The sequence below is a fragment of the Anabas testudineus genome, chromosome 12, assembly GCF_900324465.2.
Source record: "Anabas testudineus chromosome 12, fAnaTes1.2, whole genome shotgun sequence".
In the NCBI taxonomy this organism is placed as follows: Eukaryota; Metazoa; Chordata; class Actinopteri; order Anabantiformes; family Anabantidae; genus Anabas; species Anabas testudineus.
In genome coordinates this window covers 11,972,969-11,995,641 of record NC_046621.1, presented here as the reverse complement: position 1 = coordinate 11,995,641, position 22,673 = coordinate 11,972,969, and the positions used below count along the sequence as shown (strand labels likewise).

The 22,673-nt window shown below is 42.2% G+C and overlaps 1 protein-coding gene across 3 annotated transcripts; it reads right to left on the bottom strand.

Moving 5' to 3' along the window:
* Positions 1-103: 103 nt before the first annotated feature.
* Positions 104-16,777, bottom strand: cep170b (centrosomal protein 170B). 3 transcript variants are annotated; one of them, XM_026355086.2, is made up of 19 exons: positions 16,589-16,777; positions 15,751-15,888; positions 14,273-14,362; positions 13,444-13,522; positions 12,665-12,723; positions 12,000-12,156; positions 9,337-9,465; positions 8,351-8,842; positions 7,366-8,273; positions 7,051-7,170; positions 6,440-6,578; positions 4,711-6,321; positions 3,800-4,046; positions 3,388-3,520; positions 2,824-2,952; positions 2,648-2,736; positions 2,364-2,457; positions 2,228-2,279; positions 104-2,115 (listed from the first exon to the last, which is right to left on the bottom strand). In XM_026355086.2, the coding sequence occupies exons 2-19, from the start codon at positions 15,853-15,855 to the stop codon at positions 1,898-1,900; spliced, it is 4,851 nt and encodes a 1,616-aa protein (XP_026210871.1). In that variant the 5' UTR covers positions 15,856-15,888; positions 16,589-16,777; the 3' UTR covers positions 104-1,897. The 3 variants fall into 3 exon arrangements, with proteins under 3 accessions (XP_026210871.1, XP_026210872.1, XP_026210873.1); XM_026355087.2 differs by having other exon boundaries at positions 3,800-3,941; XM_026355088.2 differs by lacking the exon at positions 7,051-7,170.
* Between the last annotated feature and the right edge of the window lie 5,896 nt (positions 16,778-22,673).

Below are 22,673 nucleotides of genomic sequence, written 5' to 3'. Positions count from 1 at the left end.
CCTTTTTTAAGTTTCATTTCTGGTTAACAGACCTTGCTCTAAAAAAAAAAAAACACACACAGTGTAGTGTAGGAACAAAATGAGATGACACACACCCAAATAAAACAGCTGTGCTAATATGTTTTATTAAACAAAAAAAAACAAAAAAACTGAAATCACCATCTAATAAATTACATACACATCAATTAACAGTACAAACAAATCATTCTGCGTGAAAAGAAGGGAAACAGAAACTGAATATGAAAACCGGGACATAAATCAAATTTGACACACTGGATTTAAACCTCAGCTCTTTGAATTACTGAAGCTTTGACTTAGATGGAATAAAGCAAACGGGAAACACTCAACCCACAGAAGATAAACAGCAGCAACACAAGAAAAAAAACATTCAATTCCTGCTTGAGTGTGTAAACAACCACTGTACTTGGCTGCGTGAAACCTTTACCAGCATAGACCTGTGCCACATAAAGGTACCTCTCACATATGGTCACATGTGCAATCTGGACTGGTGAGAGAGAAACCATTAAAACATACTGGTGGACTGGGTTGCCCTTCTCCCTGCTTTAATGTCAGCAGCATCAGATGCCTACAATCATTGAGAGTAAAAGCTTTCAGTATGCAGCACATCAGGTGGAGAAGATAGCGTTTTACTACATTAGTGCAAAAGACAGAGGTAATTCATAGGTCATAGAGACATCTCTAGATATTTACAGACCGAACTGAATGTAACAAACTAATAGTCAGATTATATTGCAGCTACAAAATACATTGCTTCTGTCATGTGATGGTTCATCAGAAGTGGCCTTGTGACTCTATAGATTGAGGAAATATCGTCTTATCACAGCTCTTAGTGTATAACAACAGATGAAATGTGTGGTCAGCTCAGTACAAACAGGTAAAATAGTTTCATTTCATGAATGTCTTTGGCCAAACCCTCACAGGGAATTGTGCTCTCCAAGCAGAAAAAATAACAACACAGACTATAGGTTTCAAGCCCCCAAATGTGTTCGACACAATTTTAAAAGAACAAAGTCATAACTTTTTCAGCAAGTTGAGTTGGTGTGTGTGTTCCAACACACATTTCTAAGAGCTTTTCACCTCCAGTGGGGCAACAGGGATAAAGCCAGTGTACTGAAGAGAGCCCAGAACCAGTTCCTACACTGGGAAATAAGTAGATACATAACAGATAGATAACACAGGAAATGGTTGGTACCGACTGGGTAATGTAAAGATGAATTGCTCCACGACTAGAGAACAGAATCTCTCCCAATGCCATGTTGTCTCAGTTACAAAAACCAAAAGGGTCTCCCAGATGTCCCCTAAAAATATTTTTTACATTCTACAAAAAAACAAAGAAGAAGAAGAAAAAAAAAAAAAAATCAACAGAGAGAGAAAGATCAGCAGTGGGTTTACTAAGGACACAAATACACAGAATACCAAGATGTGCAATGTTTTACTTCTTTTAGCTTAAAACAAATGCAAATTAACTCATATTTCCTCAAAACAACATGTCTGGTTCATTAATACATTTCCCTGAGTTGATTAAGCTCAGGCTGGTTTTCATTTAAACCGAGTAATTACAATGAGCTTTTTAAATCAGCAATGTTGGTCACGATTGGCAAATAAAAGGGAAGAGAATCAAGTATAGCTCTGAGGTCGTTCAGAGGTGAACAGGGGACTTCCTAATTTTTCCATCACCACTTGTGGGCGTCTGAGTGAGCACATGGCTAAGGATATTTAGTGCAGACCTGATTGTGCATCACACTGCTGCATAGATGTATAGTGCTAACACTGCAGTGGATATGGAGGAAGGTACAGTTTTGCATATCCAGGCTCACTTCCCTGTCCTCTTTAACTTTGTGTGCAATGGTCCAGCACTGCGTGTTAGCGTCAGATCTCAGACCAAATATCCCTCTCTGAGATCATCGGGTGTGACAGCTGCTCTCCTGACACCGTCTCCAGGCCTCGGGCCACCGCCACGTTTAGACACAGAGTGGATGGTTCGCCAGTCTCTCGAGGAAGGAGTTCTGGAGGGCCGAGCTCCAGACAGGGTGGAGACAGCAGAGGCTTTGGATGCTTGGGTTTGCCCACTTGGCTCCATGACTGTGTTGATGACTAAATAAAGAAAAGACAAGAATTTGCTGCTGTGAGCAGATAATTCAGGTTCTAATCACAAAGGGATTCTAAAGATTATTTATATTGTCTGTAAAAGGTCAGAGTGACTCACCCTCAAGCTGGCGCTGAACTCTCCTCAGTTCTTTCAAAATAGATGTGATTTCCTGAAATACAGAAGCCGGACTTAGCTTGATCACAAGATTCATTGCAATGAATTCAGTCTAAAAATGGACAAAATGTTTACCAACCTTGTTGGATGTTTTGACAACTGGAACATCACTATCAGAATTAACCTTTGCCTCAATGTCTTCCCAGATTTCCATCCTGTCCTGGAACATCACCCTGTGAATACAATACCATGCACAGTTTTAGGAAAGTCAAAAACCTACTTGTTTTGTTATTTAGGCTGTAATTTAAGAAGATTACTGGCTCAGTGCAGTCTGGCTGTCAGACAGGGTCAATAAAGTTTTTCATCAAACTCAGATTAAACATGGGAACAAAGGATTTTATGTATGTTTTCTTAGAATCTTACTTCATTTTTTCAGCTAGTTGCTCAGTATTCTCTCTGATGGCCACAATGATCTGAGAAACAGGATTCAGCATGAGTTTGTCCACAACGCCCTGGAGGAAAAATGCAGTACTTAATGATCTGCTGTTTCTAGCATCAGAGGCTTTAGAAATGAAGTGGAGCAGCACACTGTGTCAGACCTCATCTCTGCTCTGAGCTTGCGTCCTCGAGTTCTGTTCACTTGAGCTTTGGTCAGGTTCAGTTGTAGATGCAGAACTCGGTGGGACTCTCTGACAGTTTAATCCAGCCTCTGGAATCCGTTGAACCAGCTGTGACATAGTCAGAATTTAGTGATATGATATACTCAGACATACAGGCAGTCTGTATGGCTGACATGTAAACAAGGTAATGAAACAATACGTTTCCAGTAACCAGTAGTTTCTTTTTTTTTTTTTTTTTACTAACCAGAGGTGACCAGTTTATTCATTTAGGGTAAAGAGTTATGATTAAGTAACAGAGATAAAAATATTATTTAAAAAGAAAAGATGAAAATCATGATCTAGTCAGTCAAGGTTGAACAATGCGCTATAAGTGCTATATGTGCCACAACAAAAGCAATTAGAGATACTTCCTCTTTCAAAAACTAGAGCAGTTTGTCACAAACATGACAGAAAAAGAGAATTGTTACCTTCACTGCGAGTCATTTCATGCTCCAGTGTCTTAATCAGATTAAAACAGCTAATGTCATACACAATACGGCATACCTGTTCGTGAGCAGTCACTGTGGAGACAGGTGTGCTACTCTCCACTGCAGCGTTCTGCAGATCACCATCACCTGCTACGTCATGGATTTCTCTGGCCAAAATAGCCAGGTCTTTTGCCAGGTCTTGACTCAGCCTTGCAGGGAGCGAACACATGTTAGAACATTTTTCCACTGAATATAAAATACAATTATAAGTGTAATTATGAGTCTGTCTATCCTAGCTCCATTTCTGTTTTTGTTGGTTTGATAAAAAGTTATTTTTTTTTTTTCAAATTAAATGTACAACACAGGAAAATGTGCAAACCCAAACTTCGCGGCGACACTGTATATGCTAAAGTGCAGTTATGACACCACCTGACATGTCAGTAAGGCTTTTGTAACATACATGAGAAATAACAGCTCTCTCGTCTTACCGTGCAATCTCAGCACTGTGTGTGGACCAGTTGTGGAACGTGTCTCGCTCGTGGTTCTCGTCCTCAGAATCTCTGCCATGGGGATTCAGTTGCAGGGCGACCACCGGCTGGGGCCTGGGCTGACTGCGTGGGCTTTGGGAAGCTGAGGAAGGTTGGGAACGTTTGTATTTAGGAGTGCTCTGGTTTGAGTCGTACTCCTCATCTGAGGTAGAGGTATAGTCAGAGCCTTTCTGTCGTCTTCTGGAGCCTTGGCATCGTGAATTGGTTTGAGTTGGAAAGGATTGAGGGTAGAGAAGTCGACAAGACAGGGGAGAAAAAGAAATGCCATCAAAGAAAACCACCAGGAAAAACACCACAAAGTATTTCAGATGTGAATCCTTCCCAGAAGAAGAGTAGATAAAAAGTTGTGGAAGTCATCTCATCTCCACATTTCTAACTCATAAATTGGACTTTTTGTTTCAAATTAATGACTCAAATGAGTATTTGACTCCCAGAACAGAACAGCGTCTGTGTAATACACTGACATGAAAACAAGGTAAATAATTTGTTTACAGCACCAGTAATGTATTGTCTTCATCATGACCACAATGTCCTCATAGCACAGCTATAAATGAAGGTGAGATTACACATCACCATAAACTGCATGAGGACACTATGCAGGTGAAGGACAATCTAAATGTACATCAAGGTATTTGTAGTGTAAATGTAAGTGTTAGTGTTATTGGTGTTAGAAGTCCACAGACTATTCCCATCCCAAGAGACACAGTAGAACACATGACTGAAGAGGGCATCAAACCGATTCACCACTTTGACTTTTTCTTGTGATTCCACTCCATGCATAAAGTCATTCCTTTTATTTTCTAATCCAATGAAACAAGTACTGTATGTGCGAGGGTCTATATTATACTCACTTGCTGTGCTGCTGGCATATTTTGCAGTGCTTGAACGTCCACGAGTGATTGGGAGCTTGTTAAGTGCTGGTTTCTGTGGCCTTTCTACAGGTTTTGGTGCCGGAGCAGAGGCCCTTCGAACGGAGCTGTTGCCTAATTCAGTGCTGCGGTTGGAGAATCCCATGCTCTTGCCTGACCACTGCGGGGCAGAAGCAGAAGCCTCAGTGTCACTGGGCGTGTTGAATGAGCTTGTGCGCTTGCGGGGCATTGCCAGCATATCCAGCCGGGAGAGTTTCTTGGGTTCTTGAGGCTGCTTAGCTGAGGCGTTGCCTACTTCCTGGGACAGCCTGTCTGTCTCTGTTCCCTCATTGTCTGAGGCTTCTCCGAGGCGAGCACGACGTAGCATGGATGCTCTGGTGGGTCTTGGAGCCGACAAGCTGTTGGCACGACTTAAGGCCTGGGACATCCGGGATGTCTTGCCATCCTCCTTTTGAAGGGGCACAGTGTATTTCTTGCGATTGTTAGACTCCTGATCAGAGTAAGGTAAGCTCTGAGGGTCATCACTTAAGTCTGTGGAACCACATTTGTCAACACTATGTCTCAGTCCCACAGGCCTTCTGATAAACTCAGTCTTATTGTTGATGTCTGTTCCCTGAGAACGGTGCTTTTCTGTGGACTGGTGATATGATTCCTGATTAGCTATACTAGCTGAAGACTTCTCCCTATGAACGCTTCGAGCAGATGTTTTTTTAGTCAGTGTGTTTGGCTTGGTCTTATTGCTTTGCTGGCTGACTGTGCTTGAGGTATCCACATCAGACTCCCCAGACAGAGAATCCACTATAGGAGATGGAGTAGTTTCTGGACGACCTGCTTGGAGTTTGGCCTCCAGAACAGCCAGAACATCCTCCGTCTGTTTAAGGTATGAATGAGTGTCCTGGCTGCAAGTTCCCTGGAATAATTCTGCATTTGTGTCTCTTTGAGCAGGCAGACTGGAGATGTTGGGCAGCCTGGCACTGCTAGGTCGCTCCTTTGTGAAGCTCTCTTGTCTAATTAATGAAGATGCTGTGACCTCTTTGGACTCTGTATTCTGGCCAAGGAGAGGAGCTGACACACTAGGCTTAACCTTTCCAGAGTCCTGGTTACCTCTCTGTTTGGTGAGAGTGGCAGTTGAGAACATCTTGGTTGCGTGTTTTCTATCGGTCTCAGTTGTGCTGGATTTTGAGACCCCACGCTCTGGTTTGTGAGCCGCCCCGTCCGAACCGATGTAGAAAGATGTAGACTTGGTAGGGAACTTGGGTTTTTCTTCTTTCCTCTTCTCTTCAGTGTCTGACAGTGGCCTCCTCTTCTGCTCTACAATGGAGCCATCATCTGACTTGCTGGCATCACTCAGACTGTCAGGCTCTACATCATCCTGTACTGATAACCTGTGTACACCATCTTGAGAGCCGGGGGCCACCAAGCTATTCTCTTCTACATCAAATGTTGAATTTGGGTCATAATGAACATGGATGCTGGGAGTTGGAATGTCACTCTTCTCCCCTGCTGGTACCTGGCGCAGGATGTGCCGAGTTCTTGAACCATCAGAGTCACTGTTGTGGCTCAGCGTAGTCTTGTGGATGATTGTACCTTGTGCTGAATTGAAACCATTTTAATGCATATTAACCACACATACTGAAACTGAATATCATTCATATTCATCAGGGTTCTCATTATCATTTCAAATACACTCATGTCTCGTCAGGTGGCTTACCCCCTCCTGACGGCTCCATCTGGGAAGGGATGTCAAAGAGTCCAGATGAGGGGCCAGATTCTGTGTAGCTGTCTGCCAAGCTGGCCCAGCAAGACATCCACTTAGGGGCCCCCTGTAATACTGCACCTGCTGACTGAACCTGCATGAAATAACATACAACTTATTCAACAGAACTGGAAAAAAAAAACACAGCTAATAACACTTGATTTCCTTAGTAAGAAACAAAATTTGATAAAGATACAGTGAGTTGTTTGGGTAAGTATGTAGTACGACTGCTATAAAAACGCTGATTTATTCTCTTTTATTTGGTTAAAACACAAAACCTGAAAAAAAGAGCCCCGACTCTGTGAGGGAAGATGAGGCAAATCTAAAAAGGTAAAGAGAGACACCAGAAGAAAAGTGCGAAGAAAGCAAAGCAAGATGTGAAGCAAGATGCATGCTGATTTGTGCATTTAAACATTTACTGTACGGTTTACTGACCCACTATATTAATTTGCTGTATTTAGAACTGGTGTTAAAATGATTGATTATTACATCCAATCACTGTTCCCATCCTGAGCAGGAAGATTTACCTTCACCACACCCTGTCCCTGCTCTGCAGCTGGCCTCACCTCCCCACAGCTACTCTGCCTATGCTGTTCCCTGCCCTGAACAATAACAGGCCTAAATGCTGATGATGTTTCTGCTTCACTCTGGTTCGTTCGCTCTGGGCTCTCAACAACACCAAACACCTGTCAGGAACAAAGCATTGCAAGTGTATAAGATCATGAGGGGAGAAATATGGACCGCCAGTGTGCATGTTTCATAGTGACTAGAACTTTCTGTAAGAACCAGAGACAATGGTGAGCCTATTCCCTTAAAGCAACATGTGATGTTCAGCCAAAGCGCCTTTTTATGTAAAATTCAAAGTAGATGAAACAACTTGCCTGGTCAATTTTGCTGCGCGCCTCTTCCAGCTCCTTATCTTGCACATCTGTTTCAATAGTGTAGGTTCCTGCATCACTAAGACAGTCATCCTCTGGACCGAGAAGGGGGCTCTTCACTTCCACGTTCTGAGACAGGGGCATCACAGGGACCTTAAGAGGAACAGGCGAGTGGATAGGAGAGGAAGTCTGTGGCTGGTAGGGAGCACTTGATGGAGGCGGACTAGATTGTGATACTACCACTGCCTCTGTTTTAGCTACTGTAGGGGTACAATATGTATTTTTCTCCCAGGACGTAGAAGAGGTTAGTTTTGTTTGTTTGAGAAATTCAGCAGTAAATTCCTGGGCTAGTTTGGATCTACGGCCCACGCTGCTAAAGGGCCTTACAGAGACAGAAGCTGAAGAGCGTGAGGAAAAGCTGGTGCTGATTCTGTCCTCTGTCTTCTCTCTTCGTAGAGAGCCAGCTCTTTGGGGGCCTGTGGGTGCAGGGCCCTTCAGGGGGACAGTGTATCGCTGAGTTGGGGGAGTGGTGGAGGGTTGAGATGGGGCTTGTCTCTCCCCAGATGGGCTCTTCCTCGCCTTTTCCAGCTGGACCCTGAGACCTGAGGGTTCAGGCTGGTTAGTGTTACTGGTGAAGGACTGGGAACGCTTCTTTCTTGGGTTTTCATCAAGGAATTCAATGACATAAGCTTGGTGAGGCTCAGACTTGCCAAGACTGGAAAGAGACTGAAACTCTGGAGGAGAGGAGGAGAGGGGCTCCTCAGAGTCAGGAGAATCAAAGCGTTGTGGTGGGGAGGCTCTCAGGGGTTGTGGAGCCCCTTGAGAGCCAATCTGAGGCTCTGATTGGAGAAAATCATTTCTACTTTTTGCTGGATCTCCTGAATCACTGCGAGTGCCATCTTGGTAGTTAGCTAGCAATGGAAAAAACAACAAGTTAGCTTGATAGCACATCACATGAATCAAAACAGGCACTTTGTGAGTCACTCACCCTTAGCGATCTTCAGAAGTGTTGGGTCACTGTTTGTGCTGTACATGTCTTCAGCATTTGACTTCCTACTCATCATGCTAGCATTGCTTTGGACCAGCCAATCAGCAACCTTGCTTTCTGCCGACATCACCTCAGTAGGTGTGGTAGCAACCTCTGAGGGTAATCTGCGCTGCTGGCGGAAAGAAAACTTGGTCACATGGTCCTTGATCTTCATTTTACCAGGCTTGCATTCATCAAACTCGATGGTGAAGGAAGCATGGCTTTGGACCACGGGAGGTGTGGGAGTGGCGGTGACACCCTGAGTGGGATCTGGAACGTCCTTCGTTGGAACCTCATGTACCTGTGACTCAGTTTTTTTTGCAGGTCGCTGCTGAAAATCCTTTGTTGGGATTTCAAAATAGCTCGGCTCCCGCCGGTAAGAGAAGATGGACTTGGTCTGACCGTCAGAGGGGGAACCGTTGAGCTCATATCTGGCCACATCTTTACCAGGTTCTATTAAGAATAAGAAGTAATAGGACAGTGAATACAGTAAAAACACATGCCAGTTGAATGTGGTCAAATACCACTTTAGGTGCTCAGAGTCCAGCAGAGGGTAGCTGAGCAGGAATAATCTGTTTCAGCCTGGGTAACATGAGACAACAATCACCCTTCCTCCCCCTCCAAAAGCTTAAAGGGTCATAATCCATCACGAGGCAGACAGACACTGCCCACTGCCCTGGCATGGTATGGCCTGGCTAGCAGTCGACAACTGGCAGCCAGAAACCTGCCTTGGGCTTAACAACATCCATCTCTAAGTGACCCACAAAGGGCATCACATTGCAATGCAATGAAAACACGTCATTACGAATTAGGATCCAATACACACATGTGGGAATAGCCAAATGCAGTTATAATACAAATAACTCAGCTGTAAGTGTTTTGATTTAAAGAAAGAAATATTAAATCTTGTGCACATAGTAGTGAAAGCATAAGACACATTTTCTGACCTGGAGACTCCTGCTCTGGCAACTTTCCATCTCTGTTCCGCTTTTTGTTGGCTGGGTCGTCATCCTCCCCCCACCAGGATGGCTGCCCATACAGTGGAGTAGGCTTGGATGTCGGAGTATCTGTGGCACCTAACAGATAAATGCACAACAACAAGCATAAACACAGACAAACACACACCATTAGGCACATGGGTCCACTCAGGTCCAGGGAGGAATGGTGTGAAAGAAACAAGAGCCAAAGAACTGGACTTGTACAGCCTCCTGTATTTATGAGGCATTAGGTTTATGTAAGTCACATTAAGAAAAAAACTTTGTTGTGTCTGGGTTTGATCTTGCAACAACAAAATGTTACACAACGTTTGAGCTCAGAGGGATGTAGTATTATGACTGCCATAGACTGTAATTATGATTCTACAACTTTTTAATGACACAAAGAGAGTAATGAGGTTTCTACTGTGATATCACACAAACCACCACAACATAATCCACCTTGTGAGAGCCAGGACCAAACTAATCCAACACACACACACACACACACACACACACACACACACACACACACACACACACACACACACACACACACACACACACACACACACACACACGATATAGGATAACCAGTGCATCTAAACTCAATGTTTGCACTCAATGAGCTGCACAATCCTTAGTATCAACAGCACTTCACTACTGTTGCCTTGGACACACACAATAAGACATCAACAAAATGACGAAACAGCAGAGGGGCATGTTACCAATTCCATTCCCCTTACTCAAGCCTCTACTTTTAGCTAAAGAAAACATGGGTGAGTATCGCAGCTAAAGTGGATGGAGAACAGTATTAATTTATTTTGATTGTCTAATTAAATATCAAAGACAACAAAAGTATAATGACTCAGACTGATAGTAACTGCAGACCTTACGGGACATACCTGTGAATATAAAAAAACCAGACCTCAATTGTATGTCACCACATTATGTGAGATGTAATTTCTTATTTGGCCCAAAGATGTGACTTAATAAAAAAGTTGCAATTAAATATAGGTGGATTTTTTTACTACACTAGTCATTTCTTGTGTTGTATAATATTGTAATATTGATGTGTAGAGTATGAAGGAACACTGAAAAGATCCATTTCACACCCCTTTAGTAAATCTAGCCAAAAGGTCCTGACAGAGGAAAGTAGGTCCGACTGACTCACACACTGTACAAGTGACGTGTCCTGCCCTGCATACACTCCACATCCTGTACAGCTGCAGGGGAAAACATGCAAGAGCATACAGAAAAAGATACACAGCTCTCTCTGTCTCTCTCTCTTTCTCACATCCATTTTATAGGGTTTGAGAAATAAAAAAAAAAACACTCACAAAAACTCAAATCAATAAAACATAATTTGCAGAGTAGACAAAACACCAACAACACTATATCCAGGCCTCTAGTCAAACAACTTTAGCCAAAGAGAATCAATTTGCATAAAGTCAACAGAGACAAGAAATTAGTTAAAACAGAATAAAGACTACCATTGTGAAGAACATATATATTTAGTCATCTACAAAACAAAGCTAACACCTTCCACTTTTTGTGCACAAGTCATGTATTATTTTCTCTAACATACTATGAACTACTATCCTTATCTCCTAGAGACCGTGCATTTAGCTAGTGGGCAGTTTAGTTATCATCGTCACCATATCAGTCATTAGTGAACTTGGTGACAACAACACAGTGTAAGACTACTGTCACACTCCACTCAGTACTTGCAACATGGCTCCCAGTCAACATGGCCTTTGTTTGACTAAGGGTTTGCAGTCATAAGTTTTTTGGATCACTGCAGTCTTCCAAAATACTGCAGCTCAATGACACATTTGTAAGGCACACTGAGGGACATGAGCCTAGTGCCAGAAAGTACTATTTTAAGCACAAGTTGTAGTTTTCCCTCTAAGCTCACAGGGGCAATTACAGAGCAGAAAGCACAGGAATTGCTAAATCCACAACAGCTGGAATAGGTTTGTCAGTGTGAATGTGTTTCATTCACAAAGTGCTTCTCCTGAACTGTTCCACTGGTGCCTAAACTGTGCAGCAGGATTTACCAAGTACAGCAGAGAGCATGTGAGAGCAAATGGAATATAAGCAAGAACAAATCACCACATGCCACATGGACAGAAGTGCCAGCCTGGCATCCAAAACGCCTACACCGTTCACCGTTTCTAATTCTTTTGTGACACGTGTTGAGCCATCATCATCAGCTTGGTAGCACCCCACCTCTTGTCACCAGTCAGACATGGCTGACAAAGATAAGACTGCTTGCCCTCAACCCCTAAGCTCGTTTGGCAAGCCCTTTCTAATGTACACTTATTCTGCCAAAGCCTGGGTGTCATGATCTATTTTTCCTCTGACTCCATAGGCTTGTAGCCTTCCAGCTCACATGGCATCCTAATCTCACACCAGGGAAGCTCTTAACAAAAGAGGACACAGCCGCCTTATCCAGGGATCTACATCCAAAGTCATGCATCACATGGAGACATAAAGGCTTCCTCTTCCTCATGTGTGAACAGGGTATTCAAATCCACTTCACACTGTTCCTCTAACCTACATCTGTTGTAATAAATCCTGCTGCCTTCCTGCTAATAACTGCAATGATAGCGTGTGAAATTTAAGTTGTTTACCTGTGAGAGAGTTGGCTCTTCGCTCAGCCTTGTCCTGCAGTTTGACATTGGAAAGAGAGTCTTTACTCCTCTCTGAACTTTGGAGCTGCTGTTTTTCTTTCGCCTTGGCCTCCGGGGCTTTTCTACCGAGCTGCAACTGGCTGGTGTACTTCTCATGCTGCATGCAAAGACAGGAGGGAAGCAGGACGTGAGAAACCTTCTGACAGCAATCACTACAGATTATCAATCCTCGGGCGTATTTAACAGGAAGAACTGTGACATTTTAGAGTCTGTATCATTTGGTCTGACTTTATTTGACAGACAGGTAGGTTGCTGTTATCAACAAAAAAAACTATGCAGTGCAGAGAGAAAAACATTAAAATATACAAGATGAGTACAGACACTGTAAATGGCAATTAAATAAAAACTATTTCAACGCCAGCCATTAATCTTATTTGTCTCGGAGCGCAGTCAACAAGATGGGTGACAATGCTGGCACAGGAACTTGATCAACCTAGTGGTGAAATGTTTAGTTAATCAATCAATATGTTCACACTAACATTTCATTTAAAAAAAGCATTGTAAATTTACAGATCTTGTCATATTAATAAAGCAAGGATTTCATAAAAAGGTATTTGACTACTGCTAGCCCAGTTAAAAAGGAACAGACCATGAGCATTACTTACTTTAAGAGCTTCCTCTGGGACCTTGTGTTGACTCTTTTCCAGGATATATACATGAGCATGTGCAGGAAGAGTTAAAGTTTACATACATGTCTGTATTTTTGTAAAACAACGTGATCATACGTCCATTTGTATATTTACAATGTACTGTCCACTCACACATGAAGTATGGTAAATGTGCAGTTAATAATATTTCACTCAATTTGAGTTCATGTCCATTTTCCACATTTTCTACTAAGGACATAAAAAGCACATTTCTCACCTTCTAACAAGAAATAGGAAAACAGATAAGCACTAAAAACCTGTTAAAGTTCAAACAAGCTCTTATCTTAGATATGAATATATAACACCACATGCCTCAACACATAGTATGTTCACTTCTGATCACAAACATTCCTAAATGTCTCTGTACTCTAAATAGTTTGCCCTTTGTTATCTAAACTACATTTCACCATCCATGCGTTTTCTTGTCTTGGGGTTAAAGGGTACATGAGATTTTTTATCCACAGTTGAGCATAATCTAAAACCCCTGACTGAAACAGAGGGGGATTAACATGCCGATGGAGCGAAAAAAATAAAAAAAAGACCACAGAGGGAAAAGAAAATGCTAAAAATTTGTGACTAAAACAGCTGCCAACACTTGGCTCATTTCACTGTGGCTGCTAATCACAAACAAACTGTTCCAACCAAAGACCAGACTGACTGTGTTGCATGAATCACATAGAGCCAATCATAGTTATGTCTTGGCTTTAATTTAAATAAGCAATAAATAAAAAGGATATCATAACCGAATCGAATGACATCTGAGAGCTTCAGGGTGATGTACGTCTGGTCTGGGATCCTCAGGTCATTCACAAATGTCTGCACAGAAAGAAAAATAACATCACCCTGTTAGCTTGCTTGCGGTCACTGGTCATTAATGAAGTAAATGTGTTGAGGCACAGGTGACTGGCTCTTCAATTCCTTTGGCACAAACTGTAAGGTGCTTTGCAACCGGCCCTTTCCCAGTGAAAGTTAATCTACCAGCACATTAAACTCTGATGAGATTATGTCGTTATGCAACAGCAGTCTCAGCTATGCCTACTGTCCATGTGGGAATATATACAGTATAGATGCAACAGTGTGAAATCAGATGACTAAATGTAAAGAAAGATTATGTTGGGTATGTACAGAAGAGAATAGACTACAGACCAAATCAAGATAACTCAGGAATGAACACATGTAGGATTTCAGTTTCAGGTCCCTGCACTGTTCTGCTCTGATTACTTTGTCTGTGGTAAGCAAGGCCAAAAGAAACACTCTGTGAGAACAATGAACGGTTTCTCCCACTGCTCAACTCTTGATTTCATTGGGATAGTGGTGCAATGAAGTGGCAACAGAGTAGTAAAGGGAGGGAGGGGGAGTGCAGAGTGAGACAGAAAGGATAGAAAGAAAGAAGGGGGTGCGGGGCAGCAGGAAAATCGAGTCTCTTGATTACCACTGTTCTACCAACCGTCCCCCATCTGTGGCACACAAAGACGTGTTTTGAGCCGGGAGCCTTCAGGGAGCCCAGTGCCTTTTATCACCCTGAGCTGAAGCAGGTAGTCTGATGTTAGATTTGGACTCGCTCACCCCGTTCAAACTGCCCAGGTCCTTCACCATGTGCTCGTCAGTGTTTATGTTATAGTTGATCACAGCATGCTGTTTGTCCACGCTGCGAGACTGCAATGAAAAAAGGGCATCAATACTAAAACAATTAGTCAATCAACAGGAAACTGTGATGAACCTTTTTTTGATAATGCCATAGACTAAACAAATGAGTTTAATAAGTAGGTTAATTATCATCCTACACAGTGACTGCATAAAAATAAACAATAGCAGAGCAATATAGACCTTACCAGCTTTAAATACAGCAAAGATGGGACTTTTTCAACAAACTGTGACCCGCTCAATCCACTAACCAGAGGAAAAATGTGCTTACTACTCAATATGCTTTCATCAGTTTAGTGCAAACTGAACAAGTGATTCAGCCCGACTCACTGCTCATTAGGGACTCTGGGCCTCCTCTTCACAAAACGAGACTGATGATGACTGCCAAACTTAATTGTCACATATTTCTGTGTGAACTGTCCGCATCAGTCGATCCTCTCAGTGGACTTTCAAATAGGTGCTCATTTCATGAACTATCTGTGTGGTGGCATTAAGAATTCAAAGTGTTTAGCCTGATTTTGCCCCTTTATCACAGGGAAAATGTTAGATCTGGTTCTAGGTAAAAACACGTCAGAACTAGAGACAAAATGCAGTCAACATTAATATAGGAGGTACAGCATATGGTCTTTATACCAGCCATGGAGATAAGTCATTGATCAGACACCAGCTGTCATATAGTGTGCTAACATCCAAAGAAACACACAACTGTGGTTTGAATGGGAAAATGTCATGTCATAAACAAAACAAACAAAAAAAAATTACAGTTTTGTGGTAGAAACAAACTGTGTGCCAAGTCAGGAAACAGTCCTGAGCACTCAAGCAGAGCAACAGAAAAGTCTGCATCATTTCAGACTCAGAGACATGCTGAGGTTTTTCCTGGATCTGGTAACACCTAAAAATATGGTCATGAGCAACTTTTCAATTAAACCAGCCTCAGTGGTTGGCAGGGTTTCTGAGCAAAACACACTGAGGAAAGTATAAACAACTGCTTCTGGGGCAGCATTACACTAGTCTAAGTACAGAGTGAGGAGAGAAAGGGAGGGAGAGCATTACACAAAAGACCACAAAGAAACTGTGCTCGTAGGAGACACAGCATGGAAAAACAACACAGTGGAGTGATTTAGATGCACGTGAAGACACTGTGTGAATGGCTGTCAGGGGCAACTTTGTGTGTACGGCACCGTCACTGGTTTTCACACATGCACATACATGAAGCACGCAGGGAGGCTCCCACTGGTGTTTCACATGTTTGTGTGACTGGCTGTCCTGTCAGACAGGAGGTGAGCAATGCAACACATCCTGGGCATCTTCTCATGCTGCAGCTCATCTGACACTATGCTGGTATTTGCTGTGTAAACACACACACACACACACACACACACACACACACACACACACACCTGCAGCATTAGCTCGCAATCATCCCGGCCGACAAAGATCATCTCCCGTGGCAACCGGTGGCGTGTGCCAGAGCTGCTGACCAGGAACCATGATGTCACACTCATGTCGGGGCCACGAGTCAGGATCTTCTTCGCATCCTGGGAAGGAGACAGCAGAGGAAACATTCAAGGACACATCTGAAAACCTGTGGCAACCACAGCATCACCTGGCAGCATTCAGAAGGCATGATGAAAAGTCAATACCTGCCTCCCTGAACAATGATAGGTGTCCTTTAAGATTCACTGATGAAAGCTTGCTCTATTGTAGAGATTAGTGAGGGGAAGTCTCCATGTCGCCTAAGTTAGACCTGTTTATCCAAACCATTCCGGTCCGGCTGTGGTACTGTTAGGTAATGCAATTACAGCAGCACTGATCAGGTCAGCCAGGTGAGGAGCACACAGGTTTCCATGAGTCAATAGCACAACCCTGAATTTCTTTTAGTTAAATAAAGACTGAGCCTGATATAAAGCCGCTAATAAACAGTGTCTGTTTAATCAAGCAGGCTGGGAAACCTGTTGCAAAGTGGCGCCTTTGAGCAAATAAGTTAGCGAACAACTCAACGACGTCCATGCTCAGGTTTACACTTCCTGTTGAGCACCTAAACATCACAGCCGAGAAAATATCCACCAAAAGAGTGTCCACAACTTCAATTACAGTATTAATAACATTTGAATTCTCTTAAAGCCAAGGCTGAAGTGACTTTAAACCTCACTGGAGGCTGTTTTGTTGCTGTTTAGCCTCCGGTGAGACCGAAACGAGCTTTTCCAAACGATTTGTTCCCAACAAGGACGCAGTTACCTTCAATGTCTTCTCCGGGCTGCGCCTGATTGAAGCCACTGTTTGACGTCCAACAGCCAAATGAAACTCGACGACCGACGTGTATTTACAAGTAGAGCACCAGGTAACACCGGACAGGTAATTGCCGATCACACCCTCTTGTTCCTCCGGGAATGACAACCGGGTGAAGCTCTGCTCCGACGCCTCTTCTCCCCGCACGGTGACGTAGGCTGACAGAGTCCCTTCAAAGGCTTTACGAGCCGGGGCAGAGAGGTGGGACACGTAGGAGGTCTCACTCTGTCCGTTTTCAGCGTGCAGAAAAACCACACACACACTGTGGACAGAAAGAGGAGCACGCCCGTGTGTGGTGGAGTTAGACATTTGCCATATTTAATCATTTGTGTTTAAGCATGGACGTATGATCAAATATGGACCACGTATGGGCACATATAGTCTATACATTTCCAAGTTGCAGTGGGTTAAGGGACATTTGCAACTTTATAGCACACAAAACTATTAACAGTAGCTGCACACACAGTAGGCTGCAAAGTAGCAAAAGAAGTAAACTCTCGGGAAAGTGCACTGCAATTGTTATTGTAATCTAGTAAATGTGCTTTACTACTATTTACTGTAGACAGAGCAAGCCTTCATCCTATATATATTCAATATAGAGCAAGTTAAATAAATTATGTATAATACACAGTAGCTACTTTGTAAGGGCATTCATCTATGACATTTCCTTATATAATAATAATAATAATAATAATAATAATAATAATAATAATAATAATAATAATAATAATAATAATGTGTAGAGAGCAGTTATAGAGATTCAACGCCATGTTTGCAGATCCGGCTAGTTAGTTTTTACCATGTGGTGATTCATCGTCATTTTGGACGATCTTCGGCTCTATTCACCGACAGGACTTTGCTTATCCTGTGCTTCACGTTGGCACCGCTCAGTGTGCAAACACAGCCTAGTGCTGCCTGAAGTAAGACTAAATTAATGTTTTTCTATGGCAGTGAGCTCAAATTGCAGTTGCAAGTGAATAATGTTGTTGTTGAGAAGCGCTTATAAAGCGCAAGAGACGCCAGGAGCCAACGGTATAATTAGAGTTTAACAAAATATATATTGTTCTGCTCAAACTCAGCTTGCAGTACAAACACCCTCTGATCCTCTAGTGTCACAAAACAAACCACGGTGATGATACGGAGCAGGAATGCTTTTCGATTCACCCCAGTACGCACTAGATGGCGCTATTGGTTCAATCCAAATTACAGCATTGACTTTCTTCAAGTGTATTTTTTGTCACAACATCAGTTTTGGTTGTTAAATGGTATGTAATGGAAATAGACAGTGTTACAGTGTCTCTGTATGTCCTGATCTTAAACATTCTTCATTATACACCCTAGTTGAGCCCTGTTGGTAATTTACACTTTGTAAAAATAAGACATCCGGCCACTGCAATGTCATTAAATTCGTTTATTTACCGCATGTATGCATGTAAGGATTATATGGGCCAACTGTGTCGCTCTAAAATGAGTACAGTTCATTTTACATGAAGAGATCCTTGTACTGAGTGAGTTTGCATTCAGGGGCTTCACATGCTGCTGATGTTCTCCAGGCCTCATCTCCAAAGTACTTTATTTTGTGACCTTTAATAAAACATATACTAAATAGCCAAAGTTCCCTATGGCATTAAAAAGAGAAGACACTACTTTTTATTTGGTAGCTTCTTTACAAATGTAATCTTTGTATTCTAATTTCTATACATTCAATCAATATTGGGAACAGGAGCAAACAAGAATAAAAATACTAATGTCTTTATACTTTATACTAAGTAGCATAATGGGAGTTGTTTTTGCATCTAGCACAAAGACGAGAGGAGCTCTGGCTTGCAACTGTGTGTGAGTGACACCTTCCCCACACAGCACAACATTGCTTCACCCAAGGGAGGCCAGTGGCAAAGCTGCAGCACCAGCTCTGTGGTGTGTTTTGGGCAGTGCAGCTGGAGTCAGGTGAGGCACGGTTGTCAGGTGAGCGCCACACTGGGCCAAACCTCGGTCTCTCTGTGTGGCGCAGCGCATTGCAGCTGGCCCAAAGACAGACTGTGAGCCCTGGCTGTCAACATCTGCTCCAGAGACTGTGCCATCTGCCCGAGGACCCAGGGGGAGCATCTCTCCCCGTCTCAGACCAGCTGCAGAGCCCCAGACGTGGACCTGAGCAGTCCTGCAGAGGAAGAGAACCCAGCCAAGACACAGTCAGAGCCGCTGAGTACTGCAACATTTGTCTCAAACACTTAGCTGTATTTTGTCTGCAGGGTGTGATCACAGAGGTGTTTAGATTAACAAAACTCCTGCTTCTACTGACGATTCCTTTTCACTGTTTAGTGGCAGAGAGTAAAGGTAAAGACTGCTGATAGTTACTGCTACTTAAAGGAACACATAAGTCAGATACCATTTACATTTTTATACGCTTAAAAGTACTTCATATAACCAATAAGTAGTGTGACAATTCAGACAGGTATGGCAAGTTTCAGTAAATGTAAAGACAAATTAATCATGATCCCAGAGTACACATACTAAACTGTAACTGTAACACTGTAAAAAAATCATATTGACTCCTAATGTAGTGTTAATTTCAAATAAGGTTTTCACAATAACAGATGTGCATGCACAGGTTTTTGTTAAGATCTTTTATTTCATCAATTTGAAAAGAAACAAGTAAAAACAGTGTACAAAGTTTATATTATTTTGTTTACTAAAGCTGGTGTCCTCAGTCTCGGGAATATGGGAGGGCAGGTACAACAACAACGACAAAAAAAAAAACAAAAAAACAAAAAGTGGAAATAAAAAACAAAAAGTATAAAATGAATTTCCCTATTTTCAGAAAGTGACAGCAAAGGGTGAGTGTGCATAGAAATACGCTCAGTGGCCACTTTATTAGATACATGTACGATCTAATAAGACACAATACCATACTTATAAGAGGTTATCATTTCTCAGTTCTCTGTTGAAATAGTCAGAAATCATATTTGATGATAATGTGTATTATTGAGGTCATAGTGGGTGGTGGAGTCGTACTGGACTATAACGTTAAGAGGTGTTTGCATTAGATTTGTACAGGCGTATCTAATACAGTGGCCAGCGAGTGTAAGTAACAATCAGATTCAAAAACTGAACAAAAGGTTTGCAAACGATTGAAGTGAAAACAACATGATAAAAACCATTACATTCAATAAGGTATGATGCACTTTTGAAAATGATTATCATCTTTAAAATACTGGAGTGCCTTTGGGTACCTCCTAGTACACTTTGAAATAAAATAAGAATTTCAGTCTCAGCTTAGCCTCAGTCATCTGTCAAAGGTGAACAAATTCAAACAAGCAGATCTTGTTTTATTCGTATTCAGCACAAAAGAATTTACATTATAAAGGAAGCTTTAGTCTTAACCAACCATAGAGTAGAAATAAGAGTCCAAATACAATAATTTGGGGGCAGCAAAGTGCATATCATTGGCACAGTAAAACTCATTTTAGTCAATGCTGGTCTCATATAAATAACAAATAAGCTTGTGAAGGGACAGAGGTCCCCAAAAGAAGGAAATCAAAGATGACTGTGTGTTTTCCCCTGAAGCCCAGTTTGCAAAGTATTCCTAAATAAGTATACAGTATTATGTTAATGTGACCTCACTGAGGCAGCAGTGAATGCACTGGGTGGAAAACACCCAATACTCTCCTGTACACGGAGGAAAAACCCAGAGAGAGAGAAGAGTTTCTGATGGGTCAGCGCTGACCCTGATCAGAGGGAAACCAGGAGGTGTCGGCTGCGCAGCATCAAGATAAGAAGGCATTGGGAATTAAAAGCACTTACACAGGGAGGGGGTTATGGGGAAGGAGGAGTTGTTTATTATCCAGAACAGGAAACAGGGGGGGTCTCTCAGTGCCTCTGATGTGCAAACAGTTACAACAGGAATTTGAACAGCTTTGAACTTAATGATGAATAACTCTGCATTCTTTGCATGTCTGCCGATCCTCGCATCAGACTGTATTGCACAATTGATTTATCAGACCCATCTTGGTTGTGACATGATAAAAAAAAGAGACTGACTGGTGTCCCTTTTGCACCAGGGTAGTAGAAAAATGATAATAATCTTCTCCAGTAGATGGCATTTCAGTCTTAGGAGAATAAGCCATGTGTTACAACAAGTATGCAGAAACATTGACTTTATTTGAGGTGGTACATTCACTTTTAAAGCCTGAAATGTCTGGTTTGAATGGTTTTTGAATGGTTCAGGAGTCTTATGGAAGAAACATGGTTTAATCACCCACTCAACAAACAACACACTCTCTGCTCACATGATGTTTTTGGTCCACAGTATGCCTACATTATACTGTATTGGAATGAATTGCTTTTGTTCAATACAAAATGGCACTTTTCAAAATTCAGAGCAGTGGCCTGATTTGTGCATAACATGACTACATTTCCCCATTTATTATGGTGTATGGATGCCTGCTCAGTATACAACATAACAACCAGGAAATGCAGGGTAGTGTTAACTCTCACTCCGTGGTCAGTCTTCAAAAGGCCACACAGAACAACTATCTTTGTTTTCTCGTGAATTTCCTCCTTCCTGTAAAAACACTACTTGCAGATTGGAAATGTTACATCCACCAATGGCATCTGCAGGCAGTGCTGGGAGGACGGGGCTGTGGCCCGGTTCTTTCTGAGAGTGCAGTCGGGTGGGGTGAGGGGAGATGGTGGGGCCAGAGGAATGTTTGAGAGTCACTTAGGCTGTCCCACTAGCAGAGTAGGAGAACTGGGGGAAGTGGGGTCTCCGCTCACTGTCGAAGGACTCCATACTGTCATCTGGTCACAGAGGGCAAAGAAAGTTAGTTATTGTGGAACTTTGTTGTAAAAGATAGTTGTAAAAAATGTTGAAAATCAAGGAAGACATTGGTTTAATGGCAAAGTTATATTTTCCCATTATTTAATATACTGGATAAAAGAAAACACAGATTTGCTTATTCTATCCATACACACTTAAAACTTATAATATCCGAGTAAATGTCAATATACATGTATACAGGAATATTAGATATAAAATACTCTAACTAGATAACCTAAAAGAATGTGTAGTTTTCACTTCCAGCTGCACTACAGTAACAGTAAATTAAAATTATTATTTTCTGAACTGTTTTCACCACAATCACTGCACCAAGCAGGAAATGCTGCATCTATATGGTAAGCACATCCACATTCAAGCCTTTTTCATGTTATTTCTCTGAATGTTTGAACAGATTTTTATTTTAAACATATTTTAATTCATCTCTGCATTAAGACAGTGGCCGTCGTTGAGGTGCATTTGATGACTTTATAGGCTCTGTTTTATGGCGCTAGCTCTCCAGTAGAGGGCAGACTGCTCATAAGGGAGCTACCAAGTTTACCTGGAGAATAGTAAGAAGAAGAGTTTCCCAAAGCTAACTCAATTCCCCCCCCCCCCTAATAATTCAGGTACAAAGTTCTTTTCAGCCTCAAAGACTTGAATCACTTGTTAAGTTTAAAAATTTGTTGGTAGGGCTGGTGTGGCCCTACCTTGTCCAGGTGGTGTAATTAGCTGATGGTCATCGTGCTGTGACATTGCATACTCCTCATCACATAAATAAGAAAGTCACTGTATGCATGGGTGGGTCTGTGTGGCTGGTGTGCCTCCTGTCCAGGTAATAGTGATGGCTGTGCGTGAACTCTAAACGGCGGGAACAGCTGTTAGAGAAAAAGGAGACAAACATATCAGCACCATCATTCAGTTTGGTAATCACTGTCGGTCTGATGACAATCTATATTGTTTATGGTAGAGCTTAACTTAGTTGATCCTGGATAGTATAGTGGTAAGATGGCTGCCCTCAATGTAGGAGACCAACCTCCAGTAGGCAAGACCTCCTTATGCTTACCCTGCCTTCACATTGTACCTTGTATGTCACTTTTATGTCTGTCAAATGTCTAAATTCAATGTAAATGATCACTAGGAGGAAGTGATCTGAGTTTGGCGAACACAAGAGAATGAGGGAGAAACACAGAGACGAAGGTTTTAGATACTAACCTTCTT

What these genes read in the sequence shown, in the direction of transcription:
- cep170b (XM_026355086.2), bottom strand. Translation starts at nt 15,855, where the DNA reads ATGAGTGTGACATCATGGTTCCTGGTCAGCAGCTCTGGCACACGCCAC. An exon ending in ATTGCGAGCTAATGCTGCAG is followed by an intron (nt 14,363 to 15,750) that starts GTGTGTGTGTGT and finishes TTTTCATTGCAG; the next exon opens with TCTCGCAGCGTGGACAAACA. An exon ending in TCCCAGAGGAAGCTCTTAAA is followed by an intron (nt 12,157 to 12,664) that starts GTAAGTAATGCT and finishes CTTTGCATGCAG; the next exon opens with CATGAGAAGTACACCAGCCA.